At 39.7% G+C, this 18,619-nt stretch overlaps 8 protein-coding genes across 14 annotated transcripts in view; 7 read left to right on the top strand and 1 right to left on the bottom strand.

The window, feature by feature from the left end:
• Nucleotides 1-1,218: 1,218 nt before the first annotated feature.
• Nucleotides 1,219-2,028, top strand: LOC119549870 (G-protein coupled receptor Mth-like). Its single transcript, XM_037858168.1, has 3 exons — nucleotides 1,219-1,710; nucleotides 1,777-1,939; nucleotides 2,021-2,028. The coding sequence occupies exons 1-3, from the start codon at nucleotides 1,219-1,221 to the stop codon at nucleotides 2,026-2,028; spliced, it is 663 nt and encodes a 220-aa protein (XP_037714096.1).
• Nucleotides 2,029-2,749: 721 nt separating this feature from the next.
• On the top strand, nucleotides 2,750-3,670 carry LOC119551973 (probable elongation factor 1-beta). The gene is made up of 2 exons (XM_037861688.1): nucleotides 2,750-2,913; nucleotides 3,023-3,670. The coding sequence occupies exons 1-2, from the start codon at nucleotides 2,834-2,836 to the stop codon at nucleotides 3,612-3,614; spliced, it is 672 nt and encodes a 223-aa protein (XP_037717616.1). The 5' UTR covers nucleotides 2,750-2,833; the 3' UTR covers nucleotides 3,615-3,670.
• A 372-nt stretch (nucleotides 3,671-4,042) lies between these two features.
• On the top strand, nucleotides 4,043-6,840 carry LOC119551976 (lysozyme). Its single transcript, XM_037861690.1, has 3 exons — nucleotides 4,043-4,250; nucleotides 6,235-6,405; nucleotides 6,475-6,840. Exons 1-3 carry the CDS (start codon nucleotides 4,169-4,171, stop codon nucleotides 6,705-6,707), a joined length of 486 nt encoding a protein of 161 aa, XP_037717618.1. The 5' UTR covers nucleotides 4,043-4,168; the 3' UTR covers nucleotides 6,708-6,840.
• Nucleotides 6,841-7,457: 617 nt separating this feature from the next.
• Nucleotides 7,458-8,179, top strand: LOC119551977 (lysozyme). Its single transcript, XM_037861691.1, has 2 exons — nucleotides 7,458-7,606; nucleotides 7,668-8,179. Exons 1-2 carry the CDS (start codon nucleotides 7,537-7,539, stop codon nucleotides 8,081-8,083), a joined length of 486 nt encoding a protein of 161 aa, XP_037717619.1. The 5' UTR covers nucleotides 7,458-7,536; the 3' UTR covers nucleotides 8,084-8,179.
• A 78-nt stretch (nucleotides 8,180-8,257) lies between these two features.
• LOC119551978 (lysozyme 2) lies at nucleotides 8,258-9,009 on the top strand. Its single transcript, XM_037861693.1, has 2 exons — nucleotides 8,258-8,572; nucleotides 8,636-9,009. Exons 1-2 carry the CDS (start codon nucleotides 8,329-8,331, stop codon nucleotides 8,869-8,871), a joined length of 480 nt encoding a protein of 159 aa, XP_037717621.1. The 5' UTR covers nucleotides 8,258-8,328; the 3' UTR covers nucleotides 8,872-9,009.
• LOC119551975 (lysozyme 3) lies at nucleotides 8,951-10,529 on the top strand. Its single transcript, XM_037861689.1, has 3 exons — nucleotides 8,951-9,145; nucleotides 9,822-9,998; nucleotides 10,059-10,529. Exons 1-3 carry the CDS (start codon nucleotides 9,079-9,081, stop codon nucleotides 10,313-10,315), a joined length of 501 nt encoding a protein of 166 aa, XP_037717617.1. The 5' UTR covers nucleotides 8,951-9,078; the 3' UTR covers nucleotides 10,316-10,529.
• Nucleotides 10,306-18,619, bottom strand: part of LOC119551971 (homeobox protein Hox-B3) — a 27,071-nt gene continuing 18,757 nt past the window's right edge. For 5 of the 6 annotated variants that reach the window (XM_037861682.1, XM_037861681.1, XM_037861680.1 and 2 more), the window contains exons 3-6: nucleotides 13,626-14,674; nucleotides 12,586-13,007; nucleotides 12,019-12,110; nucleotides 10,306-11,651 (exon numbers count right to left, since the gene is read on the bottom strand). In XM_037861682.1, coding sequence (XP_037717610.1) covers nucleotides 11,526-11,651; nucleotides 12,019-12,110; nucleotides 12,586-13,007; nucleotides 13,626-14,674 — 1,689 coding nt within the window. In that variant the 3' untranslated portion in view covers nucleotides 10,306-11,525. Of the gene's footprint in view, nucleotides 11,652-11,857; nucleotides 12,111-12,585; nucleotides 13,008-13,625; nucleotides 14,675-18,619 lie in introns of those variants that run through there. The other variant, XM_037861685.1, reaches the window with a different exon arrangement.
• LOC119551972 (pancreatic lipase-related protein 2) overlaps nucleotides 14,929-18,619 on the top strand; it is an 8,501-nt gene continuing 4,810 nt past the window's right edge. The window contains exon 1 of one of the 2 annotated variants that reach the window (XM_037861687.1): nucleotides 14,929-15,034. Coding sequence is in view for 1 of the 2 variants with exons in the window: in XM_037861686.1 (XP_037717614.1) it covers nucleotides 18,185-18,236 (52 nt within the window). In the remaining variant the exon portion in view is untranslated. Of the gene's footprint in view, nucleotides 15,035-17,957; nucleotides 18,237-18,619 lie in introns of those variants that run through there. The other variant, XM_037861686.1, reaches the window with a different exon arrangement.

Genomic DNA, 18,619 nt, shown 5'->3' with positions numbered 1-18,619 from the left:
AGATAATGTTTGCCGAGAACCAGTAAACATGTCCAAACACGATTTTTTTATAAAAATTAGTTTTAATATTTAGGGCACTTGCTCTTGTTTTTAGGGCGCTTCACCATAATTTCAAGAACTACCGCCTTTGATACTTAAAATATTTTTTTATATGTTAAGGGTATTTACCTTTGAAAAAAGAAAAATCGCCCTAGACTTAAGAAAATTAACCTTACATCTAAGAAAAATCGCCCTAAATGTAAAACCAATACATGCCTATTTTTAGAAAATGTTGCCCTTATTTTGTTACCCAGTCGCCATTGACCCCCGTTTTAACGCGATTTTCCTTGTTTTTAGGGCGATTTTACAATAAAATTTCTATGAGTGTAACGTCCTCAAACAGCAATAACGCTTAAACCCGTCTAGCACCCATATTAAAAATATTTTCAATCAATTTAAATGCATAATTGTTCAATTTGGGCCATTTATAAAAAAGTTATAAGCAAATAAAGTGTGGAATCTTGGGAACAGAAGCTTTGCTACTTGTATGTATATCTTTATCTCCCTCGCACTCCCTGAGTGCTTCCAGAACACTTAGTTTAGTAACGAGTATTTGATAGTCGATGTCATCGACCATAGCGTTCTCTCTTGAATTTTATTAATTTTTAACACTTCTGCTAAGTGTTCTTTGACTTGACTTACAGATTTATTTCTCGGATACTCACAATCGATAGTATTAGTATCCACGGGACTCCCTTTTATAGTAAGTACCCTAGTATAGGTATAATTTTCGGATACATTACATGTGTTTGCAGAATTTTAAACTTCGGAAGTAAGCCGAAATTTATGACACATTTCCGCCTGCTTGATCAGTGGTGCTTCTACGTCAAAATGCCCTTTTGATTCATAAAAATTTTAATTTTCGTGGAAAATACAACTAATGCAGTGATAAGAACATTTGAACTGGGGTATAAGAATGATTCTTGTTATACCTAGAGTAGTCGTAAAGAAACCGTGGTCGAATTCACATAATAAAGTTGCGTTCGTTCTTAAGCTTTTCAATCCGAGCGCATTGTTTCTTTTTTATTTTCAGCGTTGTACAACTATTTGGTGAGTAGAATCGGAAATATTAAAAAAAGGGTATTGTTTCTGAAGACATTTGCTAGTATCGACATATTTTGGGAACATCTCTTATTGAGTATGCCATAACATTTTCCGTTCAAGGTATTCTGCTATACAATGTGGGTGTTACTAGGATCGCTTGTGACAGTTGTCTTTCTGATTACTCCCAAGACAAATGCAGAAATTGTTGATTGCGATTTCTTTGACACTGTCGATCTCTCGGCAGCTCGAAGGCTCTGGAATGGTGCATATATATATGAGGGCCTTCACATTCCCGCCCATTTGACGGGTGAATATAACTTTAAAATTTTGCCAGACGGGACGAAGGAGAAGGTGGAAACCCACATAAGGGGGTGTGCCTGCAAACTGAAACCCTGCGCCAGGGTTTGTTGCCCTCGAAACAACCAGATACAGAACACCGTGTGCTACATGGACCTTGAAAACTTTGACTGGCTTGACCCGTACTTAAGCGTGACTCTAAGCAATGGGACATTGGTCCGAAGGCAGCCTAAAACCGATATTATCGTCCAGTGGGATTTACCCTTGCAATGTGACTACATGATCTACCTAAACAGCAAGGAGGAATCTGATCAGTACACTTTGTTCGAGGTTTGCATTTTTCTCTTTTGATTAAAGTAAATATTTGCAAATTTATTCTCAATCGCCTCTTTTTAGAACGGAACCTTTGTTCAAGACCATAAATACAACATGATCCTTAATAGGCCTCAGTACTGCCTCCAGCATCTTCAGTTCAGGGACGAAAACACGAAATACATAAGTAAAAAGCCAGAGCCACTCATCTGCTTGATATTGATTTCTAAAACGTGGAATAATGCCGGTAAGCAAAGATGTGTAAAAATGTCTATGTCAGATTAAAAACTATTTCGTTTTAATACTTGTAATTATTATTCCGTATTAGACTATTAAAAGCTGTTTAAAGCTGATGGATTCCTCAATATGTTTGCAAGGACAACCTTTCTTTGAACGGAACTCAACCTTAATGTACAACTCCTAAAAAGAATTTCATTCTTATATGTCAACTATTTTTAAATTATTTATTTATTTATTGAAGCTTTGTAAGTAATTAGAAAATGTGATTATTATTGTTATGAAAAATGATAGTTCAATGCCAAATTAAAATATCATAAACCGTTGAATTGGATGCTCATTTTAAGAAACATAAGCAAAAAATATTTGGGGCTTGAAAATAAAGATTACATTTTTTAAAATACGCGCCACTTTTGCGGTATATTTTAGGTATTTTTATTACTTTTTCCAGGCTAGTATTTTATCATTTCGTCTTCAGAACAGAGCTGCCAACTCCTTGGGTTTCAAAATAGCTAAATTAGCCATTGAAAAAAGCTAGCAATAGCCGGAAAATGGTTTTGTTAGTAAATGATAGGAAATTTTTGTGGACTTAATCAACTATTTTAGATAACTTTTAAGGTTCGTCAAGCATGCCATTTGCAGATAAATTTAGGTGGGGCTATTTATCCCTATTTTATCCTATTATCCTATAGTGACACAATTTGTGTGCCCGGCGTAGACCAGGAATGTCATGGCTTATCATGGCCAATTCCCAATTTAAAATAGCTAAATCTGGAAGGGAAAGAACTAAATTGGCAACACTGTTGCAATGTGACCCTCGCACTCTTCTTTCGTCGGCAACGTTGCGCAGAGCACGGCTCCAGATTTGTTAAACGCGAATTTACCCAATAAACACGCATTTAAAATGGCTTTCGGTGATGTGAAGACCCCGCAGGGACTGAAGGAGTTGAACAACTTCCTGGCCGACAACAGCTACATCAGCGGGTAAGCACGCGGCCGGAAAGTGAGGTTAGGCACGACCCAACCACGTCGGCATATCAGAATAATACATTTAAGCGCATATTAAATTAGATTTACCCATCATCCCCTCCAGGTATACTCCCAGCAAGGCCGATCTGTCCGTGTTCGAGGCTCTGGGCAAGGCCCCCGCCGCCGACAATGTGAATGTGGCCCGTTGGTACCGTCACATTGCCTCTTTCGAGGCTGCGGAGCGCGCCGCCTGGACAGGTGCTCCTCTGCCCCAGTTGGCCGGTGGAAAGCCCACTGTGGCTGCTCCTGCCAAGCCTGCCGCCGCCGACGATGACGATGATGTGGATCTATTCGGATCCGATGACGAGGAGGACGCCGAGGCTGAGCGCATCAAGCAGGAGCGCGTTGCCGCCTATGCCGCCAAGAAGTCCAAGAAGCCCGCCCTCATCGCCAAGTCGTCTGTGCTCCTCGATGTCAAGCCCTGGGATGACGAGACCGACATGAAGGAGATGGAGAACAGCGTCCGCACCATCGAGATGGACGGTCTGCTGTGGGGCGCCTCCAAGCTGGTCCCCGTGGGCTATGGCATCAACAAGCTGCAGATCATGTGCGTCATCGAGGACGACAAGGTCTCCATCGATCTGCTGCAGGAGAAGATCGAGGAATTCGAGGACTTCGTCCAGTCCGTCGACATTGCTGCCTTCAACAAGATCTAAACATCTGAGATTTTTATATTTTGAATAAACTTGAGCAAAGCGAACTAAGAAATGAAGGTGCCGTTTTCACTTGTATGTATGGTATTATAACATTTATTAGCCTCTTTTAAAGACATATAATTTCAACTTTAATGCAGTTAAATAGATAACTAAAACAGAAGAATGAATGAATGAATTTATAAAAATCCACAAGTACTAGTTAACTTTCTAAAAATCTGATTTAATTTATGATTATGGTCATCAATCCATATGTTTATTGTATATAGAAAGAAAATGTTTAAAAAATGTATCCCCTAAGGTATACCTTTATAAACAAGTACATATCTCTTCATTTTATAATATTTCTCTCACGAGTTCTCTGTTTTAGTCTTTCGTTTTTGAGCTTTAAGTGAGCTTTTGTCAACAAAAAAGCGAGGCTCGTAACGCAATCAGCTCAGTTGATCGGGCAGCTCGATAGAGTTCGGTTCTATACACAAGTATACACAAATACTGCTCAGCGGTTTTTGAAATTGCATTTTAAAACAAATATTTTTCGGACAAAAGTATTGCTCATAATGGCTGCCAACAAATTGTGCTGCACTCTGGCTATTGGCGCTCTATTGTGCCTGGGATTCGCGGCTCTCATTCAAGCTCAGGGTAAGTTAAATTAAACGAAATATATTGTATACTATATAGGCGAGAACATTTCCGTTCTTGTTATTGTTCCCGAGACGAATTTGTTACGCATTTGCTGAGGTTTGCTTTTAACACGAAATACAAATACCTGATCGTCTGCATTCATTAACATTAATTAGCAATTGTATAGATGTTTGTTTCTTTTGTTCTGCGCCAAGACATGTTTCGTTCTTAGGCGGATTTCCCAGCCACATTTATCCATCCATCGTGTTGGTCCGCATTTGCATATGACAATTATCTGGAAGTTGACAAACGTCCATTATAACTCGGGGGTTTCAGATCGGTTTAAGATCCCGTAATCGCTCATCTATCATTTAACACACGGGCCGTTGACTGCATTGGCTTTCAATAACGATCCGTTGCCATTGAAATTACTTCCGATTTTGTATGCCCATTACATTAAGCGGAAATTAATAGTAGCATATTAACAAATTATCTATTAATCACTGGCAGTAATCTGCAGTGAGCTCATTGGATTTCTGTTTAATAAACTAATTGTTTAAATGGGTAATTATCACAAATCAAATCGTGAAAAGGATGTAGCTTTATTTGAAATTTCCCCGAATCCGGAATGGAATGTTGTAGTGCAATTTGGTAGTCCATTGTTTAGACCGATAAAAATCCCACCTTCGTGACAACTTGCTTCGATGACGTCTGATCATAAGCTAAAAGTTGGCCTGCGTGTGGGTTATCTCAGGGCAAGGAAAAACCCACTAAAAAAGGTTTTTCTAAAAAAAAAAAAATGCTTCAACAGCTTTTAAATTTTAAATAAAATTAATTTATATGAAGGGAAGGTATAATTTTACCATTTTTAATCTTGACCCAATTCTTGCGCCCTCGCAGATTGTTTTGCATAGGTCAGTGAACTTAGAAACCTCCGAGATTTATGCGTGTGGGTGAGGCAGAAGGCAAGAAGACATGCTGTGCCAGACTGTTAGCCAATCTTCTCGACTTTGCAAATTGCCAATACTCGTTAAAAATACAAAATTTAATTACAAGAACAAGGTCTTGATAACGCCGATTTATTGACTCATCCTCGCCTACGGGCGGCCGGATTTGTTCTACGGAGACGGAGATGCTTCAATGTTGCCATTGAAAGTTGCAAAACTAGTTCGGTAAAAAATGAGATGGGTACGTGAGGCTGACAGATTTCAGGTTCATGGGCGTGCAACCAGCGGAATTGCTTTTCGTTCCTTGGAGTTATTTTATTATAATTATGAATTTTTAAAATTTTTATGAACTAACCGACGCCTTGAAAGCACCTATAATAATTTAAGTTTTATTTAAATACCTTTCAGTAATAACTATAAACTGTAAAGTTTACTAATGTGAATCCAAGATTGTGTATTTGTGTAGAATGCATTTATTAAGCCTGAATAAACTTTACAGGGCTCTATAGACAAGTGACTCGACTATGAGATACTCTTTTCTCTGTTAACTAATTTTAAAGCAAATGTACCCTTTTCTTATATTTAGCCAATTTTAAAATAAATGTGTCTTATTGCCTAACATTTTCCTTTATTTTTAAACCACTTTTAAGCCATTGTCCGGATTAATGAAATGTTTGTGAAGCCTACAATATGGGCGTCAATATATTCAATTTAAGATTTGGTATAGCCCATTTTTTAAATAAGCATTAAATGAAATCCGAACTCTTTTTGGTACACTTAATACTTAATTTTCTTACCTTTACATTTTACATACATTTTATTTTAAAAGTCTTGATTTTTTTTTTTGTGTACTGCTGAAATTCCAAAGCCTTTAACTTGTTATAACTCTCAATATTCAAAACATTACCGAATGCTCTGAATAAAGCGATGACATGATCTGGGCAAATATGTGTGACACAATTCGAGTTTTGCTCGGGCATGGCATACGATCGCGAGGCTAATCAGCAAACTGAGCTGAACTGATTTGATTTGAATGATCTTTTAACCCGAAACAGATAAGCCGGTGACTGATGTGTGTCTGGGATGCATCTGCGAGGCCACAAGTGGATGCAACCAGACCCGTTTCTGCGGGGCTGGAGTTTGCGGACTGTTTCGCATCACCTGGGCCTACTGGTCCGATGGCGGCAAGCTGACCCTGGGAAACGAGAGTCCCCAGGCGGAGGAAGGTGAGTGCTAAACCCTTTCCTTCCTTTTTTGTGTTTTCATATATCTTATGAATGGTTATCTTCCTTTAGCCTATGCCAACTGCGTGAACGATCCTTACTGCGCGGCCAACACCATCCAGAACTACATGACCAAGTTCGGGCAGGACTGCAATGATGATGGAACCATCGATTGCTACGACTTTGCGGCCATCCACAAGTTGGGCGGCTATGGGTGCAAGGGCGAGCTGAGCTACCAGTACCAAACGCAGCTGACCAACTGCCTCAATTCGTTCCAGCACATCGACGTTCGCAGCAGCAAGTAAACCCATCATCTTGCTAAACTTATGTTCTAATTAAATTTAAATAATGTAATAATTAATAATTTATGGCAATGCATTTGAATTCGATTAAGATTGCGCTATTGAGATTGATAATAAATGACAGCGAAAAGGGAAAGATAAGGTTGTTTATTCACATTTACATAGTTGCATTCCAATTTTAAAGAAAGAAAAAAGTTTAAGATGACTTTGTAATAGTCTACAATATTTTTATGCTTTCCAAAATGAAGCAAAATGTTATTAAAAATTTAAACAAAATTGGCTTTGGAACTGCAAAATTATTTTAAACAAAAAATACTTTGTGTTGCATACTTAGGTAAATCTTTTTATTTAATACATTTAAACTACATTAGTATGAACACATTTTTTAGTAAAATTCATCAGCCCTTACCACCTGCTTTAAAATGTGTGTTTACCTGAATGTTGCATACTTTTTGCTGAGGCTTTCATATAAGAAATTATTAGCTTACTGTTTTTTAATTTTTCCCTTCCAACTAAGAATGAATATTTATATTAAAATTAAAATATTTCTCCTACTTAAAGGGAAGAGTTATGTAATATCGTTAAAAATCAAAGTATTAAAGTTAATTAGATATAGAATTTTAGCACCTAATGGGTGGTTTTTAAAACTAAGGGTGAGTTGTGCCGTGTAGCTATCGTTAACGGATTTTATAGTTATGGATGCGCCCTAGAAACCGGTATTATCCGCTAGATTGGCGGATTTACCGGGCAAGTACTCAGTTCATTGGATTCAGTACCATTTGCAGTTTCAAGAGCACAGGTGTTAGATGCAAGTTCTTGAAAAAGCCGGAGGATGAAAGTTTTCTTGGGATATTTCCTTTTCTTACTGCTGGTTCTATCGCCTTCATTAGTGCAAGGTCAAGGTGAGTTTTCGTTTAAGATATATTAGATATATGAAGATGTATTATAGAATCTTATAAACAGGTCATGTTTTGGATAAACCCGTAACGGAGAAATGCCTCACTTGCATTTGCGAGGCATTGAGTGGCTGCAATGCCACGGCGATTTGCACCAGTCCGGAGAAGGGCACCTGCGGCATTTTTCGCATCACCTGGGCCTATTGGGTGGATGCGGGAAAACTGACTGTCAACGGAGAGCTTCCCGACTCGGAGAAGGCCTTCATCAACTGTGCCAATGATCCGCACTGTGCCGCCGACTTGGTGCAGAACTACATGAAGAAGTTCAACCAGGACTGCAATGAGGATGGCGAGATGGATTGCCATGACTATGCCCGAATCCACAAATTGGGGGCCTATGGTTGTCAAGGGGACATGCCCTATACTTTCCAGAGCGTGTTCGAGGAGTGCATCGAGAAGTTCGAGGATGAGGGCTTGGAGTGATTAAATACACATTATTTTCAAGTTATGTTTTATAACCTTACACGTTCCAACCAAAAAAAATGATTATGCCAATAAAGTAACCTTTTTTATGGTAAACAAATAAACACCGGGTATCAACCGGGACTTAAAACCAGTCTGGTGCAGTGTTTAATAAAAGTCAGTAGTCACCGCTGAATTCGTTTCAGTGGCTGAACAATCGCGGAACGCATCGAATCGGAAGTGAATTGAAATCTCGCAGCTTAGCTATGCATAATACGCATATATTATTTTTGCTACTGGGCCTTACAATTGGAGGTTTATATGTGCAGGCCGAGAACGCGAAACCCATTACGGAACAATGTCTGGTGTGTATGTGTGAGGCCTTGAGCGGTTGCAATGCCACGGCTGTGTGTGTGAATGGGGCCTGTGGCATCTTCAGGATCACCTGGGATCAGTGGGTGGATTCAGGAAGATTGACCATACAAGGCGACTCGCCGATGACGGATACTTGTAAGAATGGAGATTATATTCTAAATTATCTCATATTTTAATCTCCCATTACAATATCTTCAGCTTTCACCAACTGTGCCAATGATCCTTATTGTGCAGCTGATACCTTGCAGAGTTATATGGTGAGATACGGACAGGATTGTAACAATGATGAGATAGAGGACTGCTACGATTATGCAGCCATTCACTATATGGGTCCTTTTAACTGCAAGGCGGATATGCCCTATACCTATGAGAGCGTCTTTAAACGCTGCTTGAGGGATGCCATTCGGGATCAGAAGCGACAGATCTCCAGCTAATCTTCGATTGCATTCTACATTCTAGTATCTAGTTACTAACTTATAAGGAAGAGCCCGCGTAATTTATGTGCGAAGATTGCATTGCTAATATAGGCGTTAATTTTGATTAATAAACAAGTGGCTGGAAGGCAACTAAAATCAGTTCTGTGGTCAACACGGCGGCAGCAGGTCGGGTTCTCGATTCTCGAACGGATTCAAAGCTCAGATATGCTTCGATTACTCGTCGGCTTGACTTGTTTGTGGCTTCTAGTGGACAGTGGGTCCAGCTTTGAGGGTATGTTGTTTCGATCTATAAAAGTGTAGAGCCTAAGCGGCTTTTGTTTGCAAGCCACTGTGCTAATTGAGGCTTAGTACGTAGTAGAGAGTGCTCTATAATTATGGTAATCCATTGGCGTTTTCGCAGTAAACTAAAGCCAGTTTATCGGAACAGCTTTATACTAGAAAGCCGGCAGTTACATCCGCCTATTTTCACTTGTCTCGTACACTGACTAAAGAAAATAATCGTAAAATATTTTAATTATAGGGAAATCTATTCTAAGCAACATAGTAAAAATTGTTCGATCACCTTCGCTTAAAGCATTCTAGCGGCAGATTTAGACTAAAAGAAGGTTTTAAATTTAAAAAAAAACTTTGTGGCTTTAAATCCAACTTGATACTTTAATACGAATTTTTGTTTTCTATCCTTAGTACAGAAATATACAGAAATCGAAAAATAAGTCAAGAATATTTGTTGATTCAAGAAGAATCCGATCTCTAATCATTACTCGGAATGCATTTTGGTTACAAAAAGAAGAGTTTTGAAAAAATCGGATCGATTTATTGGATGTTATGAGTCGCATAAAAACTGGTTTTAACCTTTTTATTATTATTATTTTTTTTATTATTTAAGAAATTTACAATGCCGAATACAAATTCTTGAATTTGTTATGTTTTTTGTTCTCTGTATTTAGTGGAAAACAAGCCCGTCACGGAAGATTGCCTGGACTGTCTGTGCGAAACAATGAGTGGCTGCAATGCATCCGCAATTTGTGTAAATGGGGCCTGCGGTATATTCCGTATAACTTGGGGCTACTGGGTGGAGGCGGGCAAACTAACCCTGCCCACGGATACAGCACTTTCCGACGACGGTAGGCTCAAGCTTACTGATTGGTATAACCATCCAAAATTACCAAATCTCCTCCATTCAGCCTTCACCAACTGCGTGAACCAGCCGCACTGTGCAGCCAACACGGTCCAGAGTTATATGTCTAAGTATGGTCAGGATTGCAATGGAGATGAGCACATCGATTGCCTGGACTTTGGAGCTCTTCATAAACTGGGAAACCTTAAGTGCCGGGAGGACTTGCCCTATATCTTCGCCATGGTCTTCAATCGATGCCTTAAAAACAAGGAGCGATTGGCGGAGGCGAAAATTATCAAAAAGCAAGAAGAGGCTTCAACATAATGGATTCTTTATTGGTTTCTTTTCTCCCCCTTTGCGGGGTTATCTTTTTCTGTTTTTAAAACAATCCTGGTAACACATATACACATACATACATCGAAACATTGCTTATGTTTGCCGTTTGAACAGTTTCCAATATAGGTATGGATTCTATAGATTTAGTTACAGATAAAGATACATATATATATAATATATATAGAGGGGTATATGAAAACTACTTTAATATTCTCTCGCTTTTTGCAATTTGTTTAGTCAACATGTTAACATACTGGTAGTATATATTCGTTAATATATCCGGATTCTGGCTTACGTTTGCTAAAGCTCGGCTCTAACATTGGCTTGCCTTATAGTGGTCATGGTTCTATATCTCGAGACGAGGTTCTCTCTAATTTAAGGGTATTCTGTTTGGTAGTCTAGTAGTCGGAAACTTGAAAGTAAAAAGGTCTATTACGGATATTTCTATCAGATTCTGTTCAAATTGAAAGTGTTTCAACAACCTTTTAATTGGTAATGATACAGATGAGCTGAGACTGAGGCGAGGCAATGTCGAACGAAAGGCAGCTATGTCTTCATATCCTTAACATATCTCTAGACGGTGAAGAGTTATGAAAGTGGGCAGTAAATCTAAAGAAAACTTATTGGAAGTTTCTGCTTAAAACTAAGAATGAAATGAAAGCAAGGATAAATCAGTGCTTGCCAAAGGTTTATCATTTATACAAAGGTTTGGCATGGTTTTTCTTCTGCTTGGGAAAGCGTATTAAAAAGCCAAGAATGCCCACAAAGGAGTCTAACTAACTAGGTGATTTAAAAAAAATATGTGTTGTTTTCCTATTGGTAGAACCAATTACAGATCTTAAATGAAAAATTTATTTTAATATTTCGGATGTCAAAAGAATGTATTGGTAATCTCTTTAAGGTGTTAATACTCAAGAAGTTTTGTCCTGTTTCTAAGAAATTCTTTTTTAAATATTTGGCTTGGTTTTTTTCCAGTTCAGTAAGAAACTTATAGAAACGATTAATGGCTAACTAACAAAATGTTATCCTAAAAATACAATCAAGCTCATTTCGTATGGGGGTGTTGAGTTGTGTTGAGGTGGCGATCTGATGCGATCGGATCCGATCTGTTTTGATATAGTACGGGAACCGGTACTTGGTGATGGTCTTAGGGCTAGAATTGCAACTGGAAATATGCGCTTTCGCTGGCTAATTGGGTTCACTTCTTGCTGTTTCCATCGTTGGCCAACAGCAGCTCCTTGGCCTCCTTCTTGCCCCGTTTCTTCTCCTCCTTGGCATGCAGCTTGGCCAGACGCTCCTCCTCCTTGGCCAGTCGCTTCTCCTCCTGCGAAAATGCAAAATGCAAAATGAATAACTTTGTTTGCATGCAGTGGAAATCATAAACAAGAAAATCGGAATTGCTTGCGCTTTATGAGCCACCCGTGCTCATAAGTTTGGAAATTTATGCTTTGCCGGCACAATAGCTTCAGAACATTTCCCACCCCACCCACTTCCCGAATCCCCTTTTGCCCGCGATTAATGAAAAACTTTTCCAAAACAGTTGGCAAAAAAAAAGAGGAAAAACGGAACGAGGCCAATTACAAACAATACAAGTATGCACAGCCTGGTTTAGGGGTTCCGCGGGGAAAACAATGCATCTTCCAAACAAAGCGGAGGTCGGGTTATACCAAATTCCCTACAATTTCACCCACCTTCCTGGCTTCCTTCTCAGCCTTCAGCTTGAGCTTTTCCTCCTTTTTCTTGCGCTCAACGGACTCGTTCTTCTTATTGTCAGCCTTCTCTCCTGGAATAAAGAGGTGTCCATTTAATATCCTAGTTATGAGGTGGATTTTAGAAAATATAATTATGATTTCATAATCTATACACAGAACAAATTTGATCATTTTCAACATGGAAATATGAAAAATATATAAAAAATAAAGAAATGTTCCAACTTTATTATACTCGTATTATACTCGTGAATACGATTATCAGAAAATTTGGTTCTTTCTTTATTTTCATACATTTCATTATTTGTATATTTTATATTTCATTATATTTTGGTATTCATCAAATCGAGTGTCATTTCTTTTTAATATTTTTTATCAGAGAAAATGCTTTTAAAAGTATATTGTACCACTTCCAAGATTTCGATGGCTTTCTGTTTCTTCACCACAATTACATAACAAATAAGTCTTTTCATTTTACATTTATTTTTTCTAATTTCAAGTAATTTACTGATTATAAATGTTTAATTTTGAACTAAATATTAGACTCACTCTGATTGCTGGCGGCGGAGAACAGCGGAAAACTGCGGCTGGAAGAGCTTGAACTGGGTTTGGGATTACTAGCCGATCCAGATCCCGATGATCCTGAATTGGTGGCAGCGCATCCGGCAGAGGCCCTGGAGCATCCAGCTCCTTGTGGGGTTGACTTGGCGGCAGTACCATTGGTTTTCGCCTGCGGAACAGAAGCTGGCGGCTTCTTGTCCTTGGGCATCACGTAAGCGTTTTTGGGCAGCGAGTTCTTCGAGGTCAGCGGGCAGATCTTTGCCCCGCCCGCCTTCAAAGGGGGCGGGGCCAGTGCGGAGCAGCTCAGCTGGATGTTCATCGGACTGGGACGACGTGGCGGAGGAGAGGAACCGGGCTCCCGCAACAAAGGAGCCAGCTCATGGGCACTGGACTTGGTATAAGTGGAGTAACTGAAAGAAAATAAATTTTGGAATATATATACCATTCCTATAATACCATACCCACGCAGAAAAAGGATTACATAAAGATCAATTTGATTTTTGCATGGTGAATGTATTAAGTGTTATTTTTATCATTGAATAAAGTAAATTTTACATTAATGAACACACACAATTTTATTCTCTCTTCCTTTTAAAAAAATTTCTCAACTGAAAAAATCAATAGCTGTTCTAGGATCTCTCTGTGTCTTTAAAAATTCTCTCAAACGGAAAAAGAGAGAGAAGAATCTAAGATTCCTCTCAGTAAGAGCGAGGTAGCAGTACTCAAAACTCTCCGAAATATAAAAAGAGAGCAAAAAGCAATATGGTTATATTAATAAAGTGATACGCCTAAAAATAATATATTGAATAATGATTATTTTCCATTAATAAATGGTACTTATTTTCTTCTCTTTATAAATTCTCTCCTATTGAAAAGAGAGAAAAGAGTGCCTAAAATTACTCTGAGTAAGATCGGGACAGCAATATTATAAATTTTTCGTATTTAGATATATTTGTTATAGAATTTCATCAAAATGATCATCAAATCTTATAACATTGTTTCTCTGTGTTTTTAACTCTTTTTCTTACCGAAATCTGGGATTGCTGACGTGCACGGGCGAAGGATGCGGCACCTTGGCCGGACTGCGGAACTCCTTGATGGGCGGCAGGCGGTTCTGGATGTCCATCAGCCGGTTCTTCACGTGCCTTCGACCCGGATACGTGTGCGTGGGCGTCATCATTCCGCTGGCACCGCTTCCGTTTCCGCTCACTCCTCCTCCACCGCCACCACTTCCGCTGGAGGAGGAACCGGAAACGGGCGTGGAGCAGCCGTTGGTGAGCGTGTGCAGCGGTTTCCTTGGCACGGCACCGGAGCAACCAATCGGGCAGCCCCCACCATGATGCGAGTGCGCCGATCCGTTCTCCCGCGGCGACAGGGAGCTGCCGGAGGAGCCCGAGGGAGTGGGTGAGGCCAGGCCGTGCGCATGATGGTGGGTGGTGGGCGATGGCGGTGCCAGGTGATTGGAGCTGGAAGCCACGGCCGGCAGGGCCGGTGAGCAGGGACCGTTGCTCGATATGGAAGACGTCTTGGAGTAGTGCGAATAGCCGGAGGCTGACGATGCCGCCGATCCCGTCGAGCTCATCGAGTACAGGCTATCCGATTGGGACACGCGAGCATGGCCATGGCCTGATCCCCGGGGCGTGTAGTGGTGCGGATGGTGCCGCCCCACCGCCGACTTGTGCAACGTGGGCTGGTGGAACGAGTGGTGTCCACTGTGCGCATCGTTCATTGAGTAGGAGCTGGCCGAGGGAACCACACCGCCGGCCGCCACTCCGGCAGAGGCCCAACTCTTGGCGCCCATCGAGTAGCTGCTGGCCGACTCCTGGATGCGCCAGGTGCCCGAGGATGAGGTCAGTCGGTTCACCCGCGCCCGGCAAATGACGCAGCGCAGCGGGAGCAGCCGCTGGGCCACCGCACTCTGGATGGTCTTCACAAAGCAGCGGCGGCAGACGACGCGGTGGCCACATGGAGACGTCTGCATGGTGGCCCGGGCATTGATGCAGATCACACACTCGTCCTCCTGCGAGGTGGGCGGGTCCGGCTCGCTCTCCTCCTCCAGTTTGCTCAGCAGCTTGTCCTGGAATAAAATCGTTAAATATTAAATCTTTTTAGCCTCTAAGTAGTCTAGTAATACTTATAATATTTTTGTTTAGCTCCTCAGCCACAAAGTATGCATGGAATTCAGTATAAAGCTATGTAAAACAAAGCAAAATCCGAGCCGAGGCTATTAAATATGAGACGAGAAGGAATTTTAAAGACCCCACAGTTCCTAAGATGATAAGCTCATTATCACATATTTTCTCATTTTCCCCTTAAAGCTGATAAAAGGAAAATGAGTTATTACTGGTGTTGGTAGTAAAGGAAGGGTAGTGAAAACCTTCAACTATAATCATTTTGCCTGCCAAATAATATTGTTAGCAGCTGCTGATTTAAACTGGTAAGTGATGCTAACGGATAATTAAAACTTAATGGTGCTGCAAGTGATGAAAGAACATTCACTTGATTTGTTTTAACTGTCTAAAAGCTTATGGTGATTAAGATACACTTTTTCAAGTCCTGAATGTCAGTTTAAAGGCTTAGCTGTATAAATGTTATTAAAATTGCTCAGTACAAAATATAGCTTAGGTAATGAAATTTAAGAGCACAATAAGAAATTGTGCAATAAACACTTTTCAAGTACCTACACATATAAAGTGGTGCTACAAAATTTTAATGCGAAAGATATGGTTAAATTCGAAATTCTCCGAAGTCGGTAGAAATATTTACGCCAAGCTGTCATAAATGATTATTGTTTTTTAGAAAAAAAGTGAGAGTGCGCTTACCATTATAGTCGAAATACGGAACTTCTAGTCCTATAACAAAAACTCATATTCAATAAAAGTTTAAATTCCATTGATACTTCGGACTAAATTTATTTTTTAACCGAACTGACTTTTATTATTTTTTTTCATGTTCTGTCAATGCCAATTTAAAGTAAAGATGCTAGAAACATTTTAATCTCGTGAATTTAATCCCAGGGTACTATTATTAAATTGTTTTATGATGGTTTAATTATCAACAGCAATATTTTTATGTCCCCTTTGTACCTACTGATGAAAATCCCAAGAATATATTAAAATAATATTAGCTTATCTTATTGTGAAGACAAAATATAACTTTAAAGCTTCTAAGCTGTAAATTATGGAGGCATAATTTATTCAAGGTCTTTTCCAGAAGCCGCTTGACATGTCCATAAAGATCCGACAAAGTATCTTTTAGCATCCAACACTTCGAGCCATAAAGATGATATTTGTAAAATGCTAAATTAGCCATTGATTGTAATCTACGCATTGCGCAATGGTCTGATTTAGTATCAAATTAACCAGTGATTATGCAAATTTATGATGAGCTTAGCTGTGTTTTGCTTTGTTTCTGGTTATATTTGTATCTCACAATATTATTATCTGCATAGACGCCTTCTGAGGTCAGTTTGGGTGTTCGACCTCAGACTGGCAGGCAGATCATTAAACAGATGATACTTGTTATTGATTTCGAATCATTTCATTTATAAGAACTACCCATTGTTGACCATCCCCTCGCGTAATTAATTTTGTGAGTCAGCAGCTTTTTAGGCGCTGATTAAATGAACTCGTTTACGATCCTATTAAGCTATTAATAGTTCATATTGCTATTTTTGGGTAATGCTCCCTTTGTTGCAAACCTAATTGTGTTTATTATTTGCGAGTCATAAACTTGGCAAGGCTTGAGGAAGTTGTAAAGTCATTTTCCATTATCGCACAACTTAACGTGTGACTATAGCCAATGAGTTTGCTCTTGATTAAGAACCTAGAACCCATGGATTTCCTTGACTGTGTGGTTTTGAAGAGAAGCCCTTGCACTTGATGGTTCCCCAATGTCACATTGAAAATCGTGCAAATTGTTCACCAACGAAGGTTTCTGCGGTTTAATTGGGTGTATGCAAGGTATACGGTTAATTGGTGTTTTGTGGCTTATGCAAGCGGTTGGAAATCAATCAAGTGTTCGATTGGCAACCACAAATGTCCAAAGAATCTTTTTGCAATTATCTCTTACTATCTATACAAACAGCTGAGGGATCTCTGGTTGACTGGTCATCGATTTGGCGACCATGGCTGCCTAGTAAATGCTGAGGAAAAATGTGGGGGGTTTTTCTTTCAAACTTTGGGATAATATTTAAGTTGTAGGTGCTTAGGGGCCGTTTTATCGTCAGTATTTTAAACTTAAAATGACTTGTTTTCATAAACATAACATACAAATTATGAACACTTGGAAATTAAATCAAACTTCTTTAGAACCAATTTATCACAACTTAATAAAATATTTTTAAAAGAATTATAGTATAATAAAATAAAATGACCATCAAAAGGCTTCCTAGGTTTTTCAATCATTAAAATATATTGTCATAACCCCTGTTAACTGCCACTGAGTGTGATGTAGTTATTGACAGCTGGGACAAGAGCGAAAAAAGCCGCGAAATCGTACGCCAGCATTTTAAATATTCGAAATGTGATTGGATCGAACTTTGAATGCCCTGAGTTTTTTTATTTTATCTGTTTTTTCTTTGCATATATTTCGAGTGATTAATGTGCATATCAGCGCCATGCTAACTGACCTGCACAAACCGAAGATATCTTGAAATAAGACAGAGGATTGGTCAGTTAAAATTAAATCATATCTTAAAAATGAAGGGGCTGCGACCTTAGCTCAAGTAACTTCTAAAGCATAGGTGGGTCGTTTATTTGAAGCTCGCTTAGTTTTCAGACATTTAATCATTAAGAAATCTTAAATATAAAAATAGTTTACTTACTAAACACTTAACGGCATCTTCTTGATTGCTTATACTAATGATCTAAAAACCGATTTGTTATTGTTCAAGATGTATCTGCCCCTCAAAGGCTGTCGGATATTGGATGTTCGATCCGATCGAGGGGCGTTAAGTAAATTGAAACGGAAAGTCGCATCTGGTCAAGGTGAGCCGCCTGTCAGATGGATCCGGCTGAACTTTTGAATTGATTTTTTACCGGCAAAAGATCACTTGGGTGGGCGGGAGCTCATTTCGAATGCCCGGCATGGAGTGGGTGGTGGGTTGCTGTTGGAAGTGCGACAATCAGGAAACCGAGAACTATTTTACGAGCGGCTTTCGCATGCCTGATTAACTCATTTAAATACGGAACGCATTATAGCTTACAGAGGCTCTAAAGTTTGTTGCCTCAGTCTTTCGTTTTAGGGCCTCGCATATTCTGTTTATCAGATTGGCAGAGCTCAAAAGCAGCGAAGTCGATCGCGGCAGAGAGTCTAGCTCAATGGATCGGGAGTTCCGATCGTTCAGTCAGTATTCGCAGCTTGTCGAGAACGGAGCGTTCTCTTTATCGATTGTAATCGTGATTTGTTTTGAGTTAAATAGACAAAAATAAAACTAAAATAAAATAAAAACATAAAAACAAATGCGGAAACCGTTTTGAATGCTGATTTTCGCGTACGAAAGTGAATTGGATTAGCACGCCCAAAATCGGGGAGTTCATCGTACGCAAACCTAAGCCAATATTTAAACTAATTTATTGTATTTGCCATGGTGTTGCCGGCCACCTCGACATTATGCAATGTATTTGCATTTCTGCTGGGTGAGTTGAGACATCACGATTGGAAACTGAGGCCAAAACTGAAAGTGGCATCTGTTAGCATTGGTTCTGCCTCAATGTCAGCTGGAAAATCGTGTCCCCAGTGGGCGGTTGGGGCGTTACTACACACATAAGTTCAAGGCGAAGTGGCGGGTAAACCAAACAAACTGACGTCTTTGTGGATACGCGCACTCAAAAGATTCAATTGTTGACCATCGGCAATATTTGTCTTGGGGTAGGTCAGCTGAGATGGCCAGTGAGCCGTGAAGGATGGCTCCTCAATAAAAAAAGAGGGTGGGAACAAAAGATATATTTACAGGCCAAACAAATCATCAATGTATCGCATATCACTTGTAAAGCCCCCTCCTTATCCTCCTTCTTTATCA

This window comes from Drosophila subpulchrella, chromosome 2R (genome assembly GCF_014743375.2).
Source record: "Drosophila subpulchrella strain 33 F10 #4 breed RU33 chromosome 2R, RU_Dsub_v1.1 Primary Assembly, whole genome shotgun sequence".
Taxonomy (NCBI): domain Eukaryota; kingdom Metazoa; phylum Arthropoda; class Insecta; order Diptera; family Drosophilidae; genus Drosophila; species Drosophila subpulchrella.
This window is presented reverse-complemented; position numbering and strand designations above follow the sequence as displayed.

Coding starts and splice junctions, on each gene's coding strand:
- LOC119549870 (XM_037858168.1), top strand. CDS start 1,219: ATGTGGGTGTTACTAGGATCGCTTGTGACAGTTGTCTTTCTGATTACT. Junction 1,711..1,776: donor ATCAGTACACTTTGTTCGAG/GTTTGCATTTTT, acceptor GCCTCTTTTTAG/AACGGAACCTTTGTTCAAGA.
- LOC119551975 (XM_037861689.1), top strand. CDS start 9,079: ATGCTTCGATTACTCGTCGGCTTGACTTGTTTGTGGCTTCTAGTGGAC. Junction 9,146..9,821: donor CAGTGGGTCCAGCTTTGAGG/GTATGTTGTTTC, acceptor CTCTGTATTTAG/TGGAAAACAAGCCCGTCACG. Junction 9,999..10,058: donor TACAGCACTTTCCGACGACG/GTAGGCTCAAGC, acceptor TCCTCCATTCAG/CCTTCACCAACTGCGTGAAC.
- LOC119551973 (XM_037861688.1), top strand. CDS start 2,834: ATGGCTTTCGGTGATGTGAAGACCCCGCAGGGACTGAAGGAGTTGAAC. Junction 2,914..3,022: donor GACAACAGCTACATCAGCGG/GTAAGCACGCGG, acceptor CATCCCCTCCAG/GTATACTCCCAGCAAGGCCG.
- LOC119551976 (XM_037861690.1), top strand. CDS start 4,169: ATGGCTGCCAACAAATTGTGCTGCACTCTGGCTATTGGCGCTCTATTG. Junction 4,251..6,234: donor GGCTCTCATTCAAGCTCAGG/GTAAGTTAAATT, acceptor AACCCGAAACAG/ATAAGCCGGTGACTGATGTG. Junction 6,406..6,474: donor GAGTCCCCAGGCGGAGGAAG/GTGAGTGCTAAA, acceptor ATCTTCCTTTAG/CCTATGCCAACTGCGTGAAC.
- LOC119551978 (XM_037861693.1), top strand. CDS start 8,329: ATGCATAATACGCATATATTATTTTTGCTACTGGGCCTTACAATTGGA. Junction 8,573..8,635: donor CTCGCCGATGACGGATACTT/GTAAGAATGGAG, acceptor CAATATCTTCAG/CTTTCACCAACTGTGCCAAT.
- LOC119551977 (XM_037861691.1), top strand. CDS start 7,537: ATGAAAGTTTTCTTGGGATATTTCCTTTTCTTACTGCTGGTTCTATCG. Junction 7,607..7,667: donor TTCATTAGTGCAAGGTCAAG/GTGAGTTTTCGT, acceptor TCTTATAAACAG/GTCATGTTTTGGATAAACCC.